At 43.5% G+C, this 20,708-nt stretch overlaps 1 protein-coding gene across 1 annotated transcript in view; it reads right to left on the bottom strand.

The window, feature by feature from the left end:
• LOC135221963 (oligoribonuclease, mitochondrial-like) overlaps nt 1–20,708 on the bottom strand; it is a 33,883-nt gene that overhangs the window by 9,339 nt on the left and 3,836 nt on the right. Inside the window, exons 3-4 of the mRNA XM_064260029.1 lie at nt 6,843–6,936; nt 6,128–6,254 (exon numbers count right to left, since the gene is read on the bottom strand). Coding sequence (XP_064116099.1) covers nt 6,128–6,254; nt 6,843–6,936 — 221 coding nt within the window. The remainder of the gene's footprint in view (nt 1–6,127; nt 6,255–6,842; nt 6,937–20,708) is intronic.

Here is a 20,708-nt window from a genome sequence, read left to right as displayed (position 1 = left end):
GGGGAGAGGCTCGGAACTTCTCGGTAAAGGGCTCCTGACTTGAGAGGAGCGTCTCTTGCGAGGAGGGTTAAGAGCTCTTGATACGGAAGAGCGATGTCCTTCTTGTGAGGAGGGTCCTTAACCAGAGAGCCCATCAACGCAGAGAAAAGCTTCTGGGGTTCGTGAAGGATCCGCTTAGAGGACTTCTCCCCGAGCGCCTGGCTGGCGCTTCGCGGCTGGTTGGCGCCTCGCGCTAGCTGTTTAGCGCTTGGAAGGAGCCTCGCGCCTGGCTGCTGGAACGCGGCTCGCGCCTGGCTGGTGGCTCGAGTTTGGCTAGCAAATCACGCCTGGCTGGCGACTTCGGAAGAAGAAAAGCACTTTCTCAGGATGCCTTTTCTGTGGTGATCCATGGTAGTCTGGGTCGAGACAACAGAGCCTGCCGAAGGGACGCCTGACCGGAGGGGATGCTCTACATCCTCTTTGCGGCTTTTGACATTCCTCCTCCCTGGTCCTGGGAGTTTGGAAGAGGTCTAGGCCTAAGGGCACAAAAAAAAAAACTTCCCACAGCATTCTTACCTTCCATTGCAAGCCACTGCAATTCTAAGCTGCGAATCTCGGTTTTCATGCCAGACAAGTACAAAACAAGCTCACTTCGTGAGAAAGTTAATATGTTACTTATACGGCGCATGGAACCAGTGGTTATTAAGCCACGGAACCAACCAAACACTCTGCTAAGGAGCTTCCTCTCGAAGGCGAATCCGCGAGTTCGAAGAAGGGTCTGAAAATGGAGGAGAGGTTGCAACAACTACATTAGGGTTAGGTTCTAAATCTTCCTTAACCAGCTCGTTAGTACGAGAACTATGGAGTCTTCAGACAAAGTTTCCTAACTCTGTTTTCTAACTTCCTCAAAGAAGAAGAAAGCAACCTCTTCCTCATTCAAAATCACACATGCAACAAGGATATTTAATAGACAAATCATTAAGTGCTCTATCGAACTACACAACGAAAACTCAACAATGAAAGTTCTCTTAAGGATATTCATCATATCAGAGTTTTTCGTAAAAATGGCTGTCATTCAGCAACTGCACCCAGTACATAAAAATGACTGTTATACAACAGAGCGGTTTCCTTACGAAAAACCAAAATTAAATTACTGCAGTCTACAGTGCAAGGATCTACCGAACCCTTCGGTAGTCCGACGTCATCCATTCATTCACATGAACTAACAACAGTACTTGAGACCGATGCATTAAAGAATCATTAAAAGTTAATAAAGCGTACGCCAAGCCAAAGATCAAATACGTCACCAAAGGTCAATCCGGAAAAGATCCTCAGCAAGCGAGAAAGAAATCCAATGCAGGAGGAACCAACAACGATGTTGTAGGCACCAGCGACAGAGAAAATCTGATTAGAAAACGGGAATGGTTCCGAAACCCGCCACCCAGCTGCGGGAATGGCAGATCACCTGACCTATCTGTCGCGTGTGCCGCGAGATTTGAAATTCTGTCGGGACGACGGAGTCTATAGCTAAGTATATATCTGCCGGGTAAGTTGCATGTACAAAATTGACAAAATAAAATAAAATTATTTATTAGAAAAACTTGAAATTGGTAAAGCTTACAATTGTCTTGTAATAGAGGGGCTGTAAATAGCCATTTTCAACTTCTTGGGGAAGGTAGGGGAAATTTTTAATTTTTTTTTCTTTCACATATATTCCTCTTTCCATTGATGTGTTTTTTCGTAAATTGGCCGACCTCAAAGTTTACCCAGCCCGAGGAGCTGAATATAGACATATTTACCTGTCCAGTAAGGGTTAAACACTGAAACTAAGCATTTATTAGCATTTTTAGTGACCGTACCAAACTTACGTGAATCGTTGCCTTGCGCAAGGGGTTCAGGATCCTAAACTCTTGTAAATTCGAGCTATTACTGTGTTATTATTATATTATTGCAGGTACCCAGTGTATTATGTATATTATTATTTAATCTTATTTAATATTACTGTACTCTGTTTTATTATTTAATTTTATCACTAATTGTACTTTAGTACTATTATTAGTAGAGGCAGTCCCCGGTTATCGGCAGGGGTTTCGTTCGCAAGGGGGTGCTGATCAGCGAAAACCGCCATTAACCGAAACTTGGCGACTTACAGTGCTGATAACCGGTTATTGGCACCATAAGCAACATTATGGCATCTCTGTTTGGTATATTATGGCACCATTAGGCCTTATGGCGCCAATAACCGGAACTCGGCCTGTTATGGTGCCATAAATCACCGATTGCCATAAAACAGGATCGCCGATAACCGGGGACTCCCTGTATTACCATACAGTAGTACCTCGAGATACGAAATTAATCTGTTCCGAGGCGCCTTTCGTATCATAAGTTTTTCGTATCTTGGACCACATTTTACATGTAAAATGGCTAATCCGTTCCAAGCCCTCCAAAAACACCACCAGTAAATTTCATAATAAAGCTAAATTGACCTATAAACAATGAAATACTACAACAATTTGGACCATTCAATACCTAAAATAAGAATAAAAATGCAAATCCTGTAAATAAAGTGTATATTAGTGTACAAGAAATATTATTACTGTAACGTAAAATGTGGAAGCTTACCTTTCGAGTGAGGCTATCTCCAAAAGTGGCGGCAGAGGAGGAGGACAAACGGCAGATATGTACACTTAACTTTACGAAACACATAAAAAAATGTCAGAAAAACAAACTAAACTTTACAAAACACATTAACAAAACTGTAACACTTAACTTTACAAAAAACTTAAAATAAAATTTATTTTGTCTTTTTTTTTATTTTTACATTTCTTTTTACTTTTTTATACTTTACGTAATTTCAATTTCTTCACCACCGAATGGATGCCAGTCCGTTTACGGAATTTTTCGAACTACCCATGAGAAGCCTTGAACTCTGGGGTTGCCGTTGATGTCCCCTCTCCGCCGTCGTCTTCGGCTTGGAGAATCAAATCGCCGAAAATAGCGCTGGCCTTCTGGCAGATTGCCGTCTTGGTTATCGTATCGCCATCGATTTCTTGGTCCTCGATCCATACAAGAAGCAGCCTTTCCATTTCATTATGCACATGGCTCCTCTTGTTGGACAAAATAGTCACGCCCTTGGAAGGTGTAGCTGCTTTGATGGCTTCCTTCTGCTTAAGGATGGTGCCTATCGTCGACGGATTTCGGCCGTATTCCTTAGCGATCACACTCAACCGCAAGCCAGCTTCATACTTTTTTATTATCTCCATCTTTGTCTCCATAGAAAGCATTCTCTTCTTTCTGTGAACTTCAGCAACTTTCTTGGGACCAATGACTATATGTACTGTACGTAATTAAGTTACGTATGTAGTACGTATACTAATTAGGTTCTCACAACACAATAAAGTAGCACAACGAAATCACTAACGAATTTACGTTACTAAACGAAATCGTTGGACCGAACGAATGCCGCATGCGTACAATTAAGATTCTGGTACGAGGTGACCGGGGTAGGGACGCCACCACTTACGCACGTATAAGATGCATGATGGGAGGGATACTGTCCAATAGGAGAGAAGGATCTCATGGCTTGGCTAGCATCAGGAACCAATGGGAGAGCAGGAGGATGGTGGCGAGTCTACTAGAACTAAGATGGCAGCGCGCAGCGCGAGTTTCAAAATTGTTATCGGGCGAATCTCGGACTTTCAGAAACCTTTCGTATCTTGAAAACTTTTCGTATGTAGAGCAGTCAAATTTTTCATGTCGGCTTTCGTATCTTGAATTTTTCGTAAGTTGAGCCTTTCGTATCTTGAGGTACCACTGTACATTAAAATTTAATGTTAATAATGTTATTACAATAAATAATATGAAAATACAGAATACTGTTCTACGAAAAAAGGCAAAAATATGCGAATGATTAATAGATATGTTACTCAGAAAAATCTGGGAGTAGGCAAGTTTCCCCGCAAATAATTTATAGATAGGTTCCACAGAAAAAATTCTTTGAATCGTGAGTTCACGAATAGAGGGGGTCAACTGCAACTTTCAGAAGGAAAGAGAAAGAGTGAGCATATGTGTGCACAAGTGAGTTTAGTTTTCTTGTTCCTCAAATACTGTCTAACATGTTCAACATAAAATCAGAAACCTAAGATGGTTACAGTCATTTATGAGCCTCCTTCTACTACTTTACAATCATACTAAAAGACTGTCTAACATGTCAATTACAAGCCTCCTCCTACTTTACAAGCATACTACTCCAGCAGATTAACAATCATACTCAAAGGTCTGCTTAACTTCATGGCCCATTAGCAAGTACATACAGACTGTAATATCTAGCAATAAAATGCTCTGAACCTGGAAAGATAACAAAGAACCTAATACTATATATCAATCAGTATGTTATGCAACATAATTCAGCATAGCTACAATGTTAAGTCTGGGCTGAAAAACCCACAAGTTCTTGAAGTTGTTGCCTAAGGGATCCCAATGGTGAATCATTTTGTTGAGTACTAGGTGTAGAAGTCGAAGCAGTGGCAATCGAACAACTCTTCTTAATCAACGATCGACTGGCAAGCGAAGCAACTCAAGTAGGTGGAGGCAAACGAGTCAAAACTCCTTTCGACAAGCGCTGACGGGAGTCGACAGCCTGAAAGCAAGTACGCTGATCAGAATATGTCTGTTGTCAGAATGATCCTGACTATCTGATGTCAAATGGCTGAATCCTGAATGAACTGATCAGACGCAAAACTACAAGAGGGTTGTGGACTACTTAGCTCCTTTGACTTCTTCACTGGAGGAGTCGAACAACCTGCGAATGAAGCATGTATCTTCAGCGGGCGAGAGACCACAACACGAGTTTGCTGCTTCTCTTCAAGCGACAAGACTTCTGAGTTGTATGAAAACTGCACTGTACTTACATCTATGCCTTTCCAACAGCGTTTAGTCAAAGCCCTTGAGTCGACATGCTCGACAGAGTTGATGACAGCCTGTGGGCAAACCCCCCAAGTCTCCCTACGACCTCTGGTATGTCTTCTCCCGGATGCGGGGGAGCGAGACAGTGGCCTTTGTCTAGGAGGACTTGGGGGACTGATAGCCATCTCCTCAGACATAACACTGACACCAGGCACTTCACTATATTTGGCACTGGTCGACAGCTCGACAAAAGCACGAAATGACAACTCCAAATCCATAAGAGATTTGGCCAAACACTCAAATTTCTTATCCATTTTGGACTCCAAGCTGGCAATGGTGGTAAGATTGGAAGCATTGGATACCAGGACAGGAGTTAGTGGCAAAGAAGTAAGAGGACTAATGATAGGAGATATGTTAGATAAAAGTGGGGAAGAAAAAGTAGGGGAAGAAAAAGTAGACTTCTTTGCCTCTAAGAGCAAAGGAGTTGCTTAAATAGTATTAGACTTACTTTTGGCCCTACGAGCTGCCTTTCTCTTCCTATCCTTTTCCATCTTCTCTAATGAGACTTAAAGTTCTTCCAAGCCTGATCATCTAAAGTCCTGACATTCAGAGGAAGTTGAGTCTTTGCCACATTCCTGCCCCCTACACTTCACGCACTTGGAGTGCGGTTCATAGCACAACTTAGCCATCCTAGTTTTACAGTCTTCGCTGCAAAACCTAACTGCTGACGAACTCAAGTCCGACATATTAATACTAGACCTTATTTAGCTAAATGGAAGCTAAAAAGCAGCTAACAAAAACAACAACCGAAAAAAGTACTTCATCAAATATGAAGATAAACCGCAACAGCGACGAAAAAACAACTGCGAGAACCACTGCAATGATGTTACTTCGTGGCCAGCAGAAAAAAAATTGACGACAGTTACCTCAGCAGTCTGGGGTGTTCCCAAAAGTGGGTGGGTCCCTTATCACCTGCACTAACAGCAGCAGCATTGCTGCCACCAAAAAATTTTGAATTTTCAACTGCCAGGTAAGAAAGTTTACAGCTACGTAATTGTTTGGTAAGTCATTTAAGTGAAAATACTGGATACATAAATAATAGCTGTTTAAGTTACTACTTCCAAAATGTCTTAACCATTAACATTCAACCAAACAAATACAGTACTACGTAAAACAAATTAAAGCTAAAATACTTTGCATCAAATTATAAAAACATCATATAACCTTCAACTATGTAACATACCTGCATAATTCTTTAACAGTAGATACATCTACAATACGATAATGAAGATGTTTCATCAATTTTGGCATGTATTTATCCAGAAAACGTTTGTCAGCATGTACTGAATTCCCAGCCAAAGGAGCTTTCCCTGAAATACAGTACAGTACAGTACAGTACATTTAAATTAACTTTAAATAATAGAAACTTTAAAAATTCTATTAGCAAGTACATATTCAACTTAAATAATGTTAATCCAAGAAATATCTTGCATAATTACTCCTTTACTAATACATAAATCTATACTATCCTTTTACTTACATATGCTACTTAATATAGAAGACAACCAAGATAATTAATGCTCATTTAAACCCATCTTTATTAGAGCAAAATTTCAACTTACCACACCTGTAGTACTATGCATAGCAGATCTTGTATAGTTTACAATTTGTTGCAAGGACCTCTCTAAGACATCTAACATTACAATACAGTAAATGCATAGTAAGAATCATCTTTGTACCTACAGACAAGTTGATGGAAGACCATAATTGTCTCCCTTTCATCCATACAACCCCCATTGTACAACCCAACCTATTTTTCCTTGGTCCCTATCAACTGAAAAATGTTCAAACACAGGACAGAAAGGGTTCACAACCTAAATGACTTTTTTTATCACCACAATTAAGTAATAAATTAGTTACTTTAAAATTTAATTAAAATACCTCAACAAACACTTTACCTTTCTCTGTATGCTGTGCTACAAACTGCAGAAGTTGATCTTCTCCTGCTTGAAGGCTGATTTTACTACTACGGCATTTTTCTGTCAAACCTGACTAAATAAAAAAAAATTAGTAAAACTACTGTATTGAATTATAGCATACCCTCTGTAAATCAACTTATTGTTTTGTTTATGATACAAAATTAGTGCAAACTGCAAATTTCAATTTTAGCAGCACACTGCAAAAAAAAGGCTGCTAAAAAAGGATATGCCCAAGATTACATATATATACTGAAAAGAGTACACTGATATAAAAATAATGTAATACTGTAAGCTAAAAATATCAAATATTTCTATGAGAAAACTAGGTTAACAAAAAGAAACTTGCAAGAATCCATACATCAACGTGACTCATCAATTATTACAGAGTAAGTCAGTCAAAAAGCTCAGTGTATAAACAGCAACATATCAGTTCTATTTATCAGCCTCACTTGAGCCCAGCTGAAACACTAGCTCACAAACAGTTACATACTAAATCATTCCTTCATTGTAAGGGTTAAAACCTGAGAAGTCATACCAGAAACTTGAGTTTGCTGGGTGGGACATTAAAATTGGTGAGAAAATTTTGGGGCATCCCAACAAAGATGCAGAAGTCCAAGTTGCTTTGCTAAATACCTCGGAGCAACATAGAAGCTAAAACCTATTTTCCAAAGCTAATGCATTACAATATTACTCCATACCATAAAAATGGTTGTCATCCTTCCAGATGAGGAAAAGATTCAGAGGAATTGGTGAGAGATATGACTGTTCATAGGTGTAAAGGAGAAAGTGATACAATTAACAAGAAAGAGGGTGAGTGGATCTGTGTTTGTAACATAGCAGTACTGGGAAGACTGGAAGTAAAAAGAAAAAGCTGTATTTGTAAGACATGAACATAGATATGATATGCAATTCGTATATGGTAAAAAGAGTACTAATTTGCTAGGAGCAATTACGCTTTAATGAAGGCAATAATCCACTGATGAATTATTTAGACATTAAAGTGCATGTTATGATGTGTTAAGTGGGCCCAAACAAAAGTTTGTTATCTCCATTTTTGTTTTATCTTTAGGGAGGAAGTGATGATAGACGAGAGAAAGACATGGCAATTTAGGCACAGTACAAAGTTGTGTGATGGGAAGTGGTTATGAATGGAACCAGAAATGGACATGTGCAGATAAATGTGTCAATTGGGAATGGTGAAAAAAAATGCAAACACTAGCTTTAGGAATAGTGGAAAAAAAATGCAGAATGCTAGCAAAAGAGTTTGATAGATGTGAATTGCAAAGATCTGGTAGAAGTATTTTTAGGGAAGCAGTATTTTTAAACACTGCAGCAATGTGTTATTTTTACATTAAGTTTTATATTTACATACTTTCCATAGCTAAAGTTTTAACTTGCACAGCAGCTTAAATTTTGAAATTCTCTGTAGTGCTACTTTGTTTCTTGTGGGTGACTAGCCCAGCCCACTTTCGGGGAAAGCTCTGCTTTTGTAATTATTTGGTAAGTATATATAAAACTTAATTATATCATAAATATAAGTAACCTACCAAGTAATTACATAGCAATTAGTTTCTACTCTAAGGCAGCTTGAAATTTTCAACATTTTGGACATTGCGGTAGCACTCTTTTGTTCTGTGTGTCGGTAACTAGCTAATGGGATCAAATTAGTTTCTGCCAGTCAATGATGTTACATGGTGGTTGAGCAGCTCTTGGAATTTTTGATCATTGGATGGTTGTGGTTTTTCACCAGTTGGGCGTTGTATTCAATTGCTTTGGTAACACTAATTACATTACCTTAGCTTTGACTGATATCTGATTTTGACTTCTGATTTGCATTATCTCAGACTCTAGTTTATCCAGTATCAGGTTTTGCAGCAAAGGCTGCAAAAGAGACTGATTTCTGCTAAACATGACTCCCATACTGTGTGTTGTATTCATGTGGAGGACAAGTTTGTTCTTTTAACTCTTTCTTGCAATTAATCTAAAGGCTGGGACAAGGGGAAAATGGCAGTCATTAGAATCACATTTAATTAAACTTAAATGTGACAGGAGTAGGAAAGCAGCTGCTAGAGTTGAGTCTAATACCACTAATCAGGTGAGTTCACCTAAAGATGATAAACCATAACTTACGCATTTGACTGTTTTCACCCATTACTAGTCCTTCGACTTTCCCTTCAACTCCAATTCCCGGCTCCCTTCTTCGGAACCCAGTGCCATTGCCAGTCTCAAGGTGCGGATAGACGAAAAGTTTGGTCTATTGTGAACACCATGGCCCAAATTGGGACTTCTGTGAAAGTCCTTATACAAAGTGAACACTAGTTTTAGAGCAAGTGCAGCAGTGGAGGAGGTGGCTATCCATCCCACCGACGCTCCTAGACCAAGGTCCCTGTTAAACCCCTGCCCCTGATTGGAAGCAAACTGGCAGTCCAAGGGATGTCGGTGGGGTTTCGCCACCAGTGGGTAGATGGCCCCCCTCAAACGAGCCTGTTGAATATCAGTCCCAGGACTTGTTAGGCAGCCACTGGAAAGGCGCCCATATGGATATTTATGCCCTCAACTTATACACAGGTGTGTATATATGGCGAAGTAAGCCCTACTCTGGTGTATCAAGGCCATTGAAAAGGCCTGGTTTGTCAGTGGAAGACAATTCTTCTTTGTTTCATAAGTGTACTAAGGAGCAAGAGCACAGTCTGGTCCCCTCTTGCAGCTCTGCTTTTAACCCCTTCTTTACTTGGTGGGTGAGCAGAATGTAAACATTGCGTTCGCTGCCGAACTGAATCTCTCGGTAGTGACTCCAGTTTGGAGGGGTGCCGATCGTAAAAATATTTGCCAAAAATACACTAATCAAGACAGGCTAATGAAATTATCAGGTATTATTAGCACTATAATAACGCATATTCTCTGTTAGTTTTATCATCCTACAGGAAAAATAAATTATTTTATGAAAAAAAATGTGAAACTAAGTGTCCCTTGTACAAGGGACACTGGTGGTCGGTGAGAAAACTACAGTCTTGAATAGAAATTCGGTCTTACAGAATGTTGGTATATCGCACCTGGAACATGCACATAAAGTATTATCAAAATAGAACAGTAAATAAGCACGTAATAACATAAAAAAAGAGCAAAAACTAAAGCGAAAGCCCCGCCAATAAATATGGAAATCGCAAATTTTAAAGTATATCTTTCAAAAATTGGTCGATGTCATTTTCTACGTTTTCTAAGATTAGTTTCATCACAGAAAACAACTTTAGGGGCATCAGGGGTATCTAAACTAATTTTTTAAGTTTCTTGTCCTCAGAAAAAATAACTTTTTCGCTTTTTCTCTGGTTTGGTTTTTTATATATAAAGTTACTATAAGGCTTTATTTTTACCTTCATTTATCTGGTGTTCATATCTTTTATTTGTAAAATGTAAAAAGTGAATAAATAAATAAATACAGTAAATGATGATACAACTGGTTTTATACTTGGGTAGAAGTTATTACATGTTTACGCTTGTCTGGTTTTGTGATTTTTTGTTGAGACGCAGTTCATCTGTCACCTACACACTACTTAAGCAGTAATAATATTTTTTTGGGTACATCATACGTCTGGCATCGTGTCATACTGTTTATTTTGCTCCAAACTCTTCAAACCAAAATTACAGAATGATTGGAAGTCCCTATCTGAAAAGAGGAGTTTTGGTGGTACTATGCGTACCACCTTTATGCACCCGGTGCGGTGTAGTAGACTTGAATGGTGGTACCCACCTACCTCCAAACAAACTTTTGGTAATGAAGAGGTTAATAAAGTGTACAAGTGCCCAGTGTATAATCGGTCAGTGTTTGAGTGCCCAATACGTATCTGAGCATCCCGGGTAAGTGTCCAGTGCCTGAGTGTAAAAGGGTTGAGTGCCTAGTGGCTGAATGCCATCCAATGTGTAATTATTGTGTATCATTTGAACATGACAGTTCAGATCAACCAGTGAGTAGAAGTAATACAGTGTTAGAATGCGCTGTTTCCAAGCATTCAGCTCAAGCTGAATGCACTTCTTTGGAGGCATCTGAGTCCAGGTGTCCAATGCCCGCTCACCTGCAGCCCATAGTTTTACTTGTCTAGGCATGCTTCCACTCAGTTGCCACCAGAGGAGAAGCATGCCCCACTCTGAACAACCTCATGGAGATTTACATATCCAGCAACAGCTTGATAATATTTTGAGCTTTCTCCAGAACCCCTCATCAACGACACAAAATCCTCCAGACATTTTGAAAACCACTTCTATTTCTTTGGATGAAGAAGAGTTGCAACAGGAGTAACTGACTTCTAAATTCTAGGCTCTCGATAGATACATATTTTCTCATGTTACCCACCATTCTTTTCTCCAGCAGTTCCATCTTCTCCCGGATCAGCATTCATGACGTGACAACCTACAGGATCCACAGGGCTTCCTAAGATGGTATTATCCTCATCTTCTAAGAAGGCTTTCGCCATGATCGATTCTTGGTTAGCAGAGAAAAGGGAAGTTGGAAAAGCAATTTTGTTCCCCACTTTCTCGTCTAGTTAAGCACAGATAAGCATCATTCCACTGGAGAAATTCCTTAGGGAGTATGAGTATCTCCCTCCTCTCAAGGGGATTTCTCCAGTCTTATCGACTCAATTAGGAGATCTGCTTTCTCTTCAGCAAAGTCTTCTTTACTTCATCAGAACTAGACCACCTTATCAAAGATGTTTATAAGGTGTCTGAGGTGCTAAACTTCCTAGACTGGACAGCAGGAGCTCTAGCAAAGAAAATCGAGGATTGTCCAAGCCTTTAAGAGAATTTTGCTACAGACTGGCTCAAAGTTCTTCCGTGCACAGACAGTAGCAAGGCTCAAAGTTCTTCCGTGCACAGACAGTAGCAAGGCTCAAAGTTCTTCCGTGCACAGACAAAGTAGTTGGGGATGGCACACAAGAACTGGCTACAATTTTTATAACGAGTGCTGAAAAAGAGAGAGTTGTGGTGTTCCTTTACCAAGGAAGGAGCACTAACTCCTTCTCAGAGATCATCACTGCTGTTTGCTCCACTACATAAAGCCAGTCTTTTCCTGCAGTTGACTTCGAGAGCGAGCAATGGCCAAAATGCTAAAGAAATTGATGCAGGACCTCCTCGCACAATCATTTAAGGGTTCAAGGAACTGAGGAAGTCCACCTTCAACCTCTTCCAACAAGAACGGTATCTCCTCTCACACAACAACCTTTTCGTGGTAGCAGAGGACCCTTTCAAACCTGCCATTGTGGAAACTTTAAATCAGGAAGAACCAGTAAAAAGCGTTCAGTCAGACCTGCCCCTAGGCAGTGAAGAATCAATCCTGTGTGCACCTGTAGGAGCAAGACTATTACAATTTTGGGAATGGGGAAGCCAGAGGTGTGGAACTTTGGGTACTCAAGTCATCAAGGAGGGCTATCCCATCCCATTCAGGGAGAAACCTCCCTTAACCTCCTCATTCATCAGCTTAATGGCCTACTCGATAGGCTCCGAGAGGTTTTCAGCCGTCAAAGGAAGTTTCGGCCCTTATCAAGTAAAAAGCTGTGGAACTGGTCATAGACATAATCTCAGAAGGTTTTTACAACCGTGTATTCGTCGTCCCCAAGTCATAAGGAGGATGGAGGCCTGTCCTAGACGTAAGTGCTCTGAGTTTCTTCCTCAAAACTACCAAATTCAGTATGGATACAAACCAATCAGTCCTGTCAGCCATCCAGCAAGGGGACTGGATGATAAGGGTAGACATGCAGGATGTCTAGTTCCATGTAACAGTACATCCAGTGCAGGAAGTATCTGATCAAAGACAGGTCTTCCAATTTTGAGCACTGTGTTTTGGCCTTCCACAGCATGGCAGGTATTCACAAGAGTTCTTGCCCCTCTCCAAGTGGCTACACCTCATGGGCATAAACATGTGCCTATATCTAGAAGACTGACTCCTTTGCTCCCCCTCGAGAACCAAATGCATAAAGGACCTACAGAAGACAGACACTCAATCTGGCATGACAATTAAACCTGATAATCAAGTACTGTCGCTCAACTGCAGGGAACTCCGGAGAAAAGCATTCTGGGCTGTCCCAGAAGCTGCAGGAAGGCTGAGGGCTGAACCTTTTGCTGGGCACCAGAGATGAGTAGTCAGCATCCGGTGCATGCGTTTTCAATGGCAGAGACTCATCTGCAAAATGTCACTGGCACTCTTTCAGGACTGGCAGCCTCTGAACTAGAGGACAGACGTCAAAATTCTGTATAGACGCCTTTCCAAGGGCTGTCTGTCCCATCTGAGATGCAACAACAGGTTCAACTAAGTTGGCGACTAGCTGCCGGCAGACCCCACAGACCTCCCTTAGGCTTCCAGTATGATTCCTCCCAGGTTTAGCAGAGTATAATAGTGACCTTTGCAAAAGAGAATCAGCATGGTGAACAGCCAGCTCCTTCACCAGTACTTCATTAGCACTCCTATTATTAAGTTTGTCCCTTATGACCTTAATAAGAGGTCCCTAATTGAGCCAGTGGTCACTTTTAGACCAAGTTTCTGGTCAAACCTTGATTCGAGACTGGCAATGAGACTGGGGTCAGAAGCATGTGAGCCAGGCAAAGGAGTAGGTGGTGCAGTCGGAGGACAGGGAATGGGAGACACAACAGGGACAGTAGAGATAACAGGAATATTAACATCACCAGAAGACTTAGTAGTAGAAGCCACCTTCCTCTCCTTGCCTCTTTCCAGTTTAGCTAAATGTGACTTTAAAACTCCACTTTTTGTTATCCCAGTCTCTACACTCATTACAGATCAAATCTCTAGAACACACCAACCCTACTGTCAGCACAAAGGGTGAGTCATAAGATGCCTTAGTTATTCTCGTATTGCAGTGTTTGCGACAATAACGAATACTAGTTGAACTTGAGTGACATACTACTGTGCAAAAAAAATAAACTATCCAAAAAATTCATAATCTGAAAAAATATCTCCAGTTTTGAAAGTCTTAATTCTGAAAAATTGTGAAAAAATATCTCCAATCTTGAAAAAAAGTCTTAATTCTGAAAAATTAAGTCTCAAAAAGAAAACCAAACACTCGCAAGTTATGTTGCAGGCTACCAAAGGTAAAAATACTTCACCAATTAGAAAAACATCAACTGAAAAAGCGATACAATTCCCAAATAAGCTGACTTCTCTCAAATGGTAATAACTTGTAAGATGGCAGAAACAAATTGAACCTCTTTGCAGAGTTGTTCCTCTCTTTCCCTGAAAGTGGGCTGGGCTAGTTACCTAAACAAAACAAAAGAAATGCTACCGCGAATTTAAAAATTTAAGCTGCTGTGCGAGTTGAAACTATATCTATGTAATTACTTCATAAGTTACTTAATATATTAACTATATTATTTGAAGTGAAGAATGGATATTAAATGCAAGCAAGTGAAAGGCAGAAGCTGCTAAGACGAACTGTTTACATTGTAGAGGATTTCAACAGCTTCCAGTTCCAAGTGACTAACAGAATGAAAAATGACAAATGTTCTAAGACAATTTGTATTTTTCATAGCTACAAACCCGAGGTCTTAACAATAGGATAATCTAGCGCCTAGCTGTATCCAGTTAAAAAGCAGATGAAAAGCAAGGAATCTTGTGATATCTGGCAACACACGTGTAGATCGGGTGAAGAGTGGTCAAGGACCACGCGCCTATGCCAGTCTTTCCCAACTCAGGATGACTTAACAAACAGAGGGGCGGCTAGAGGTGGGCAGTATAACGTTAAGACCTCTGGTTTGTAGTTATGAAAATTACAAATTGTCTTAGAAAATTTGTCATTTGTTCATGTGCAAGCAAACCTCCGGTCTTAACAATAGGATAGACTTATACTTGGAGGGAGGTATAAGACATCCTAGACCAGCTGGGGGCCTACCCACCAGTCCAGCTCTCAAAAGAAATAGTTCTTGGAGAGGAACTGAAGCCCGTTGAGAAGCTAGATAAATTGATATCTAACCACTCAGAACCTGAGTGACGTACAATGATATATGGGATAACCACTGTACTATAGGGAACCAAAGAAAAACTTTGACTGTCCAATAACAAACCAAGACATAAGGTTTGTATTACTTCCGACTCCTACTTGTCAAGGAGTGGAGCCTATGCTACCATATAGCGGGTAAGATATTTGTATATTGCACGACCACACTACCAGTATGACTACCTTACTCACCTGTATCAGACCAGTCCAGCAAATGATGTGTCTATTGCTTAAACCACCCAAAGGAAGAAGAAAAGGTACAAGAGAAAGGAGACCAGCCAACTCACTCATTCTCTCATCCAAACAATCATCTTAGGTAAGATACAAAGGTGCCCTGTTAAGGGCAACTATGAGTTACGCAACCTGTTGGGCAACCACCACAGGACCCGGGAAAACGTGTCCGTACATCTGTGGGCAACATCCTTAAGATAGAAGGAGGTGAACGTGGACTGGCGTAACCAAGAACCAGCGCTCAGCACTCTATGTACAGCCAAGTTCTTTTTGAAAGCCAGAGAGGGACCAATACCTCTAACTTCATGTGCTCTAGCCTGCACAGACGTGGTGGTGGAATCATCAAGAGTCAAGTATGCCTGTCTGATGGCTTCCCGTATCCAAAAAGAGATAGTATTCTTAGACACCTCTTTCTTTCTACGGCCTGTGCTAACAAAGTCTGTGGCAGCCTGGTTTAAGGTGCCGAGTCCTTTTAAGATAGCAATGCAGGGCCCGGACAGGGCACAACAAAAGCTCTTGAGCATCACCACCCACAAAGTCAGTCAGCGATGGAATGGAGAACGAAGTGAACCTGTCATCATGCACCGAGGGATTTTGGGTCTTGGCCATGAATTCCGGGACAAATTTGAAGGACATCGGCCCCCAACCCTTGGTGTGCTTCACCTCATAGCTCAGACCGTGGAGCTCTCCTACCCTCTTGGAAGATGCCAAAGCCAACCTGTTCCTGTCAGATAAGCAACGCAAGGGCTCGTATGGACTCTTAGTGAAGCTCTTAAGAACCAAGGAAACATCCCACGTTGGAGGCTTGAGCTCTCTAGGAGAACTCGACTGCTCAAACCCCTTAACTAGCAGGGAAAGTTCCCAGGGAGAGGAGATGTCGATACCCTTAAGGCGTAACACCAAACTCAGTGCCGTCCTGTAGCCTCTAATAGCAGAAAAGGACAAATGTTTCTCGTCTCTGAGGAAGGTTAAAAAGTCTGCTATTCGCTGAATAGAGGTTGCGAGTGGAGAAAAACTCTGTTTACGACACCAATCACAGTAGATCGCCCATTTGCCTTTGTAAACAGCAGAGGTCAACTTTTTAAGACTGCTGGACATGTGCCCAGCTGTTCTCTGAGAAAAGCGTCTCGCTCGGTGGAGATACTTGATAGCCTCCAACCGTGAAGAGACAGGGATTCTACTGACTGGTGGAACCTTTCCGCATGGGGCTGACACAGAAGACATCGCCAAGGGGGAATCTCCCTCGGAACCTCTGACAACAACGACAGCAGAACTGGAAACCATTCTGCCTGAGGCCACAGAGGGGATACCAAAGTCATCCTGAGACCCTGTGATCTCATCAGCCTGTTCAGAACCCGATGGATCAAACAAAACAGAGGGAAGGCATACACCTCCAGGTTGTCCCAAGGATGTTGGAATGCGTCCTCTGCCAATGCTAAAGGATCTAGAACCACTGAACAGAACATCTCCAGCTTTCTGTTGAAGCGTGTCACAAAAAGGTCCAGCATGGGTCTCCCCCAAAATCTGGAAAAGCTTGTCTGCCCACTTGATGAAGGGACCACTCTGTGCCTTATATCTGATCCCAGCGACAGAGTTTGTCTGCGACCACGTTCCATTTCCCTGGGATATACCTGGCTGAGAGCTCTACCGAATTGCTGATTGCCCACTGGTGAAGCTCAATGGTCAAGGCGTGAAGCTGATGTGAAACCAGGCCTCCCTGTTTGTTCACATAGGCTACCACTATGGTGTTGTCCGACATGAGAACAACAGAATGACCCTCTACCTTCCCCCGAAACTCCTTCAGACCCAGGAAAGCCGCCTTTAACTCCAAGACATTGATATGTTGCTGCTTGTCCTCCAAACTCCAAACGCCTCAACCAATGAGGCTGCCTATGTGCACACCCCAGAAGGAAGTCCGGTGGGAGAGAATGTAGAGGGACACCCTTCAACAGATTCTGGTAGTCCAACCAAAAACGAAGGTCTTCTCTCACTTCCAAAGACAGAGGAACCATAAACAGGGGAGAATCCCCCGCCCGAGATCAGAATTCTCCCAGTCTCCATTGCAGAGACCGTAGATGAAGACGCCCATGAGGGACCAGCTTCTCCAGGGAAGATAACACTCCCAGAAGAACCTGCCACTGATGAGCTGACTGATGTGACTTTGACAGGAAGTTGCGCATTACCACCCACAACTTCTCCAATCTCTGATTCGTCGGGAAAACTTCTGTCACTGTTGTATTGATGACCATGCCCAGGTAGAGAATCCTTGTCCTGCAGCAGCTTCTCCCTGGAAACTGCCAAGACTAACCAATCGTTGAGGTACCTCAGCAAACGGATCCCCTGAGCATGGGCCCAACTTGACATGAGAGAGAAGACCCTTGTGAACACTTGAGGGGCTGTCGTCAGCCCGAAGCACAAGACTTTGAACTCGAAGATCTTGTCCGCAAGAAAGAAGTAAAGGAACTTCCTGGACATGGGATGAACAGGGATTTGGAAGTATGCGTCCCTTAAGTCTATCGACAGCATGAAGTTGCCTTCCCTCACGGTTGCCAACACCAAGCGCGGGGTCTCCATCTTGAACCGTGTCTTCCTGATGAAGTGATTCAAGGTGGATAAGTCGATCACAAGCCTCCATCATTTCGACGCCTTGGGCAGCAAGAAGATGTAACTGTAAAACCCCAGGGACGGACGCACTACTTCCTCTATCGCATCCTTGTCCAGCATTTTCTGCACTTCCTCCTGAAGAGCCAAGAACTTCAGAGAATCTCGAGGATATGCCTTCCTGAGCTCCAGCTTGTCCGACAGAGGAGAGACGTCAAATGGTAGCAGGTATCCCACCCGAAGGACATCTACCACCCACTTCTCCACCCCATAACTCTGCCACTTGACCCAATGGCCAGCCAGACAACCCCCCACCCGTGGCACAGGACAGGGGAAGAGGCACCTAACCTACCTACAGACCCCTTTACCTCTACCCCTTGGGCCCCTTCTTGGCTTAAAGGAACGAGAGCGAAAGGGGCGTTGGTCTTCAGACTTAGGCTGTCGAACGGGAAGGCCCTGCCAAACTCGAGATCCTCGGTGGCCTACCAGGTGACAATCTCCTTGATTGCTGCTGGACCGGGGGAGGAGGAGGAGCCGGACGTCTCCGAGGACGAGACTCCAACTTAGACATGGCCTGATGCACCAGTCGGTCTTTGGTGTCCGCCCGGCGCCTTTCTATCGTATTTTCGAGTTCTGTCCCAGGAAACAAAAATTGGGACTCCAACAGATCGTTCCTCAATGCCAGCAAAGACTCGGTGTCAAGCGATCTCTCCATCCTAGACAAAGTCGCGTCCCTCCTAAATCAGAAGATAACCCATAAATTGGCACTGAGGTGAGCCAAATATGAAAACGCCTTGCCCCCGGACTGCAACAGACTGACAAGCGAGGCAGCACTCACCAACCCTTCCGGGGAGCTGTCAGAAGCTATCTTGGCAATAACCACAGACTAGAGGTCCAGCCAAGAAACTGTCTGCAACATGGAGGCTGCCGTAGATTCCAAAGCTGAGGCATCTTGCGGAGACAAGGACGGAGCCACTGACCTCACCTGTTCCAAAATCAAACCTGGCTTCAGGCGAATGACATCTGGGTTAAGGTGGCGTGACAACAAAAATGCAGAGCTCGTAGCATAGTACTTCCTATGTCTCTAAGAGGTGGGGGTAGTAGTTTGGTAGAGCCCCTAGAGCGAAGCGACCCGTCCTGGTCAGAAACAAGAGGCGTTCCGGTCAGAAACAGAGGCACTAATCTTCTGTAAGCCCGACTGAACGTGCCCGACAAAGGAAGCTGAAGAGATGATTTGGGGTCCTGAGTAGCTCCCACCAAGGCTTCCAAGCAAGAAGTGTAAGACAACTGAGCCTGAGTCCTACTTTCCAAATTGTTAAACCCATGAATGAGATCAACAACTTTCGAAAAGGAAGACAGAAACTCCTGTGTGTCTCCCTCCTCCTGCTTCGGCACTGGAGACCGACGACGAGAAGGGTGTGTAGGCTCTTCTAATGCGCCTTCTCCACCAAAATTAACGGAAGGGTTAGCAGCCAAACAGTCCGAAACCCCTACTAACCTGTCTGAGCTGGGTCCAAGCGTCAGCCTCCAAGACGAACCCACTGTAACACTAGGAACATCACTTACCTCAACAGATGACTCCACATGTCCATGAATGGTTACGGGAGTGGTGGACAAACATACGTGAGGTGGGGGGAAACTCGAACAATCGAGATCGACGGAGAATCCCTTAGAGTCAAACTCTTGGAAGCACCAGTGAGAGAGGCAGGCAAACACTCCAGCTGCACCAACTCCATGCCCACTACCTTCGACCTCTTGACAGGCGCCTTCAGATCTTTACGGCAACAAATAGGCCTTGGAGAAGGAGCACCAACATCATGTGCACAGGCAGGGGAAGTTGCAACACACTCGCGATGTTGCACATTTGAGATTCGAGGCAGAGGATGAAGCAACCCCTGCAGAACGCACACCAGTAGCACTACCCGAAACCACAGCACTCTCGAGAACACGTCGGCGTTGTTCCTCCCTTGAAGGCGAAGAAAGGGCAAAGCCCTTAGCCTTCCAATGCTTGATACGGCGACGAGGCGTAGAGGCGGAAGAGGGAGAGGAAGACAGCACTTGTTTCTTATGCGCACTCTTCTCAGGAGGCGGGGACGAAGCAACAGGTTTCCTACCAGTCCTCCCTACCGATAAGGCAGCCAACTTCACAGCCAACACAGAGTCCAACCTCTGAAGCACTGCCTGGGGAGATTTTGCGAACTGGGTGGCAGTGATGACGTCACGGCTGAGCAAGGCAGATCAGAGGAGACGACTGGGAGAGACGTCATCAATGTGAGTGACGTCACAAGTGGCGGTGATGTCACGGCTTCCCCTAGGTGCGAGGGGGATAGAGACGCCACTGGCAGAGGAATACACAAAGATGGACCCCATGACGTCATCAATGGGGCTGACGCCGCAGCGTCACTCCAACTCGAAGCAGCGGCAGACACTGGCGGGGCAATACAAGATGGCCGACTGCTGCTACCCACGAAGACGAGGCCGGAAGGAGGGTGGATGGCCTGGCCAAACTGGGAAGAGGGGGGGGGGGGGGGGGCGAGCCTCCACAAAATGCGCTAGCAACCCCTCCAAGGACAGGGTACCCCCTTGCCCAAGCGTCTTCCAAATCGCTGCCATTTTGGACGCCTCCAACACTGGAAGAGAAGAGATTGATGAAAAAGACCTCACCCTTCTCGGGAACCAAATAAACTCCCGAGGAAGAGGGGGCTACATTACAAATATTACCCCGGCGACCTCCCAATACTTCCATCAACAAATCAATGGAAGAAAAGGAAGGAGATGCAGGGACAACGCTACTATGGTGGTTGACTACTGCGGGAGACGAAACATCGGGAATAGGAGCAAAATCTTCCCAAGAGGGAAGAGTCGAGACTCTCCGATGTGCCCCCTTGCCATGAAACGACCTCCACTGCTCCTTAGGCCATGCCTGGCATTCCGTACAGGGATTCGTAATAGCACAAAAATTTGAACGATACCTACTGCATGTGATGTGAGGGTCGGTCGCTGCCAAAGCCAAAAA

Source organism: Macrobrachium nipponense, chromosome 3, assembly GCF_015104395.2.
Source record: "Macrobrachium nipponense isolate FS-2020 chromosome 3, ASM1510439v2, whole genome shotgun sequence".
Lineage (NCBI taxonomy): Eukaryota > Metazoa > Arthropoda > Malacostraca > Decapoda > Palaemonidae > Macrobrachium > Macrobrachium nipponense.
The sequence above is the reverse complement of the archived record's forward strand: the minus strand, read 5'-3'. Positions and strand labels throughout refer to the sequence as shown.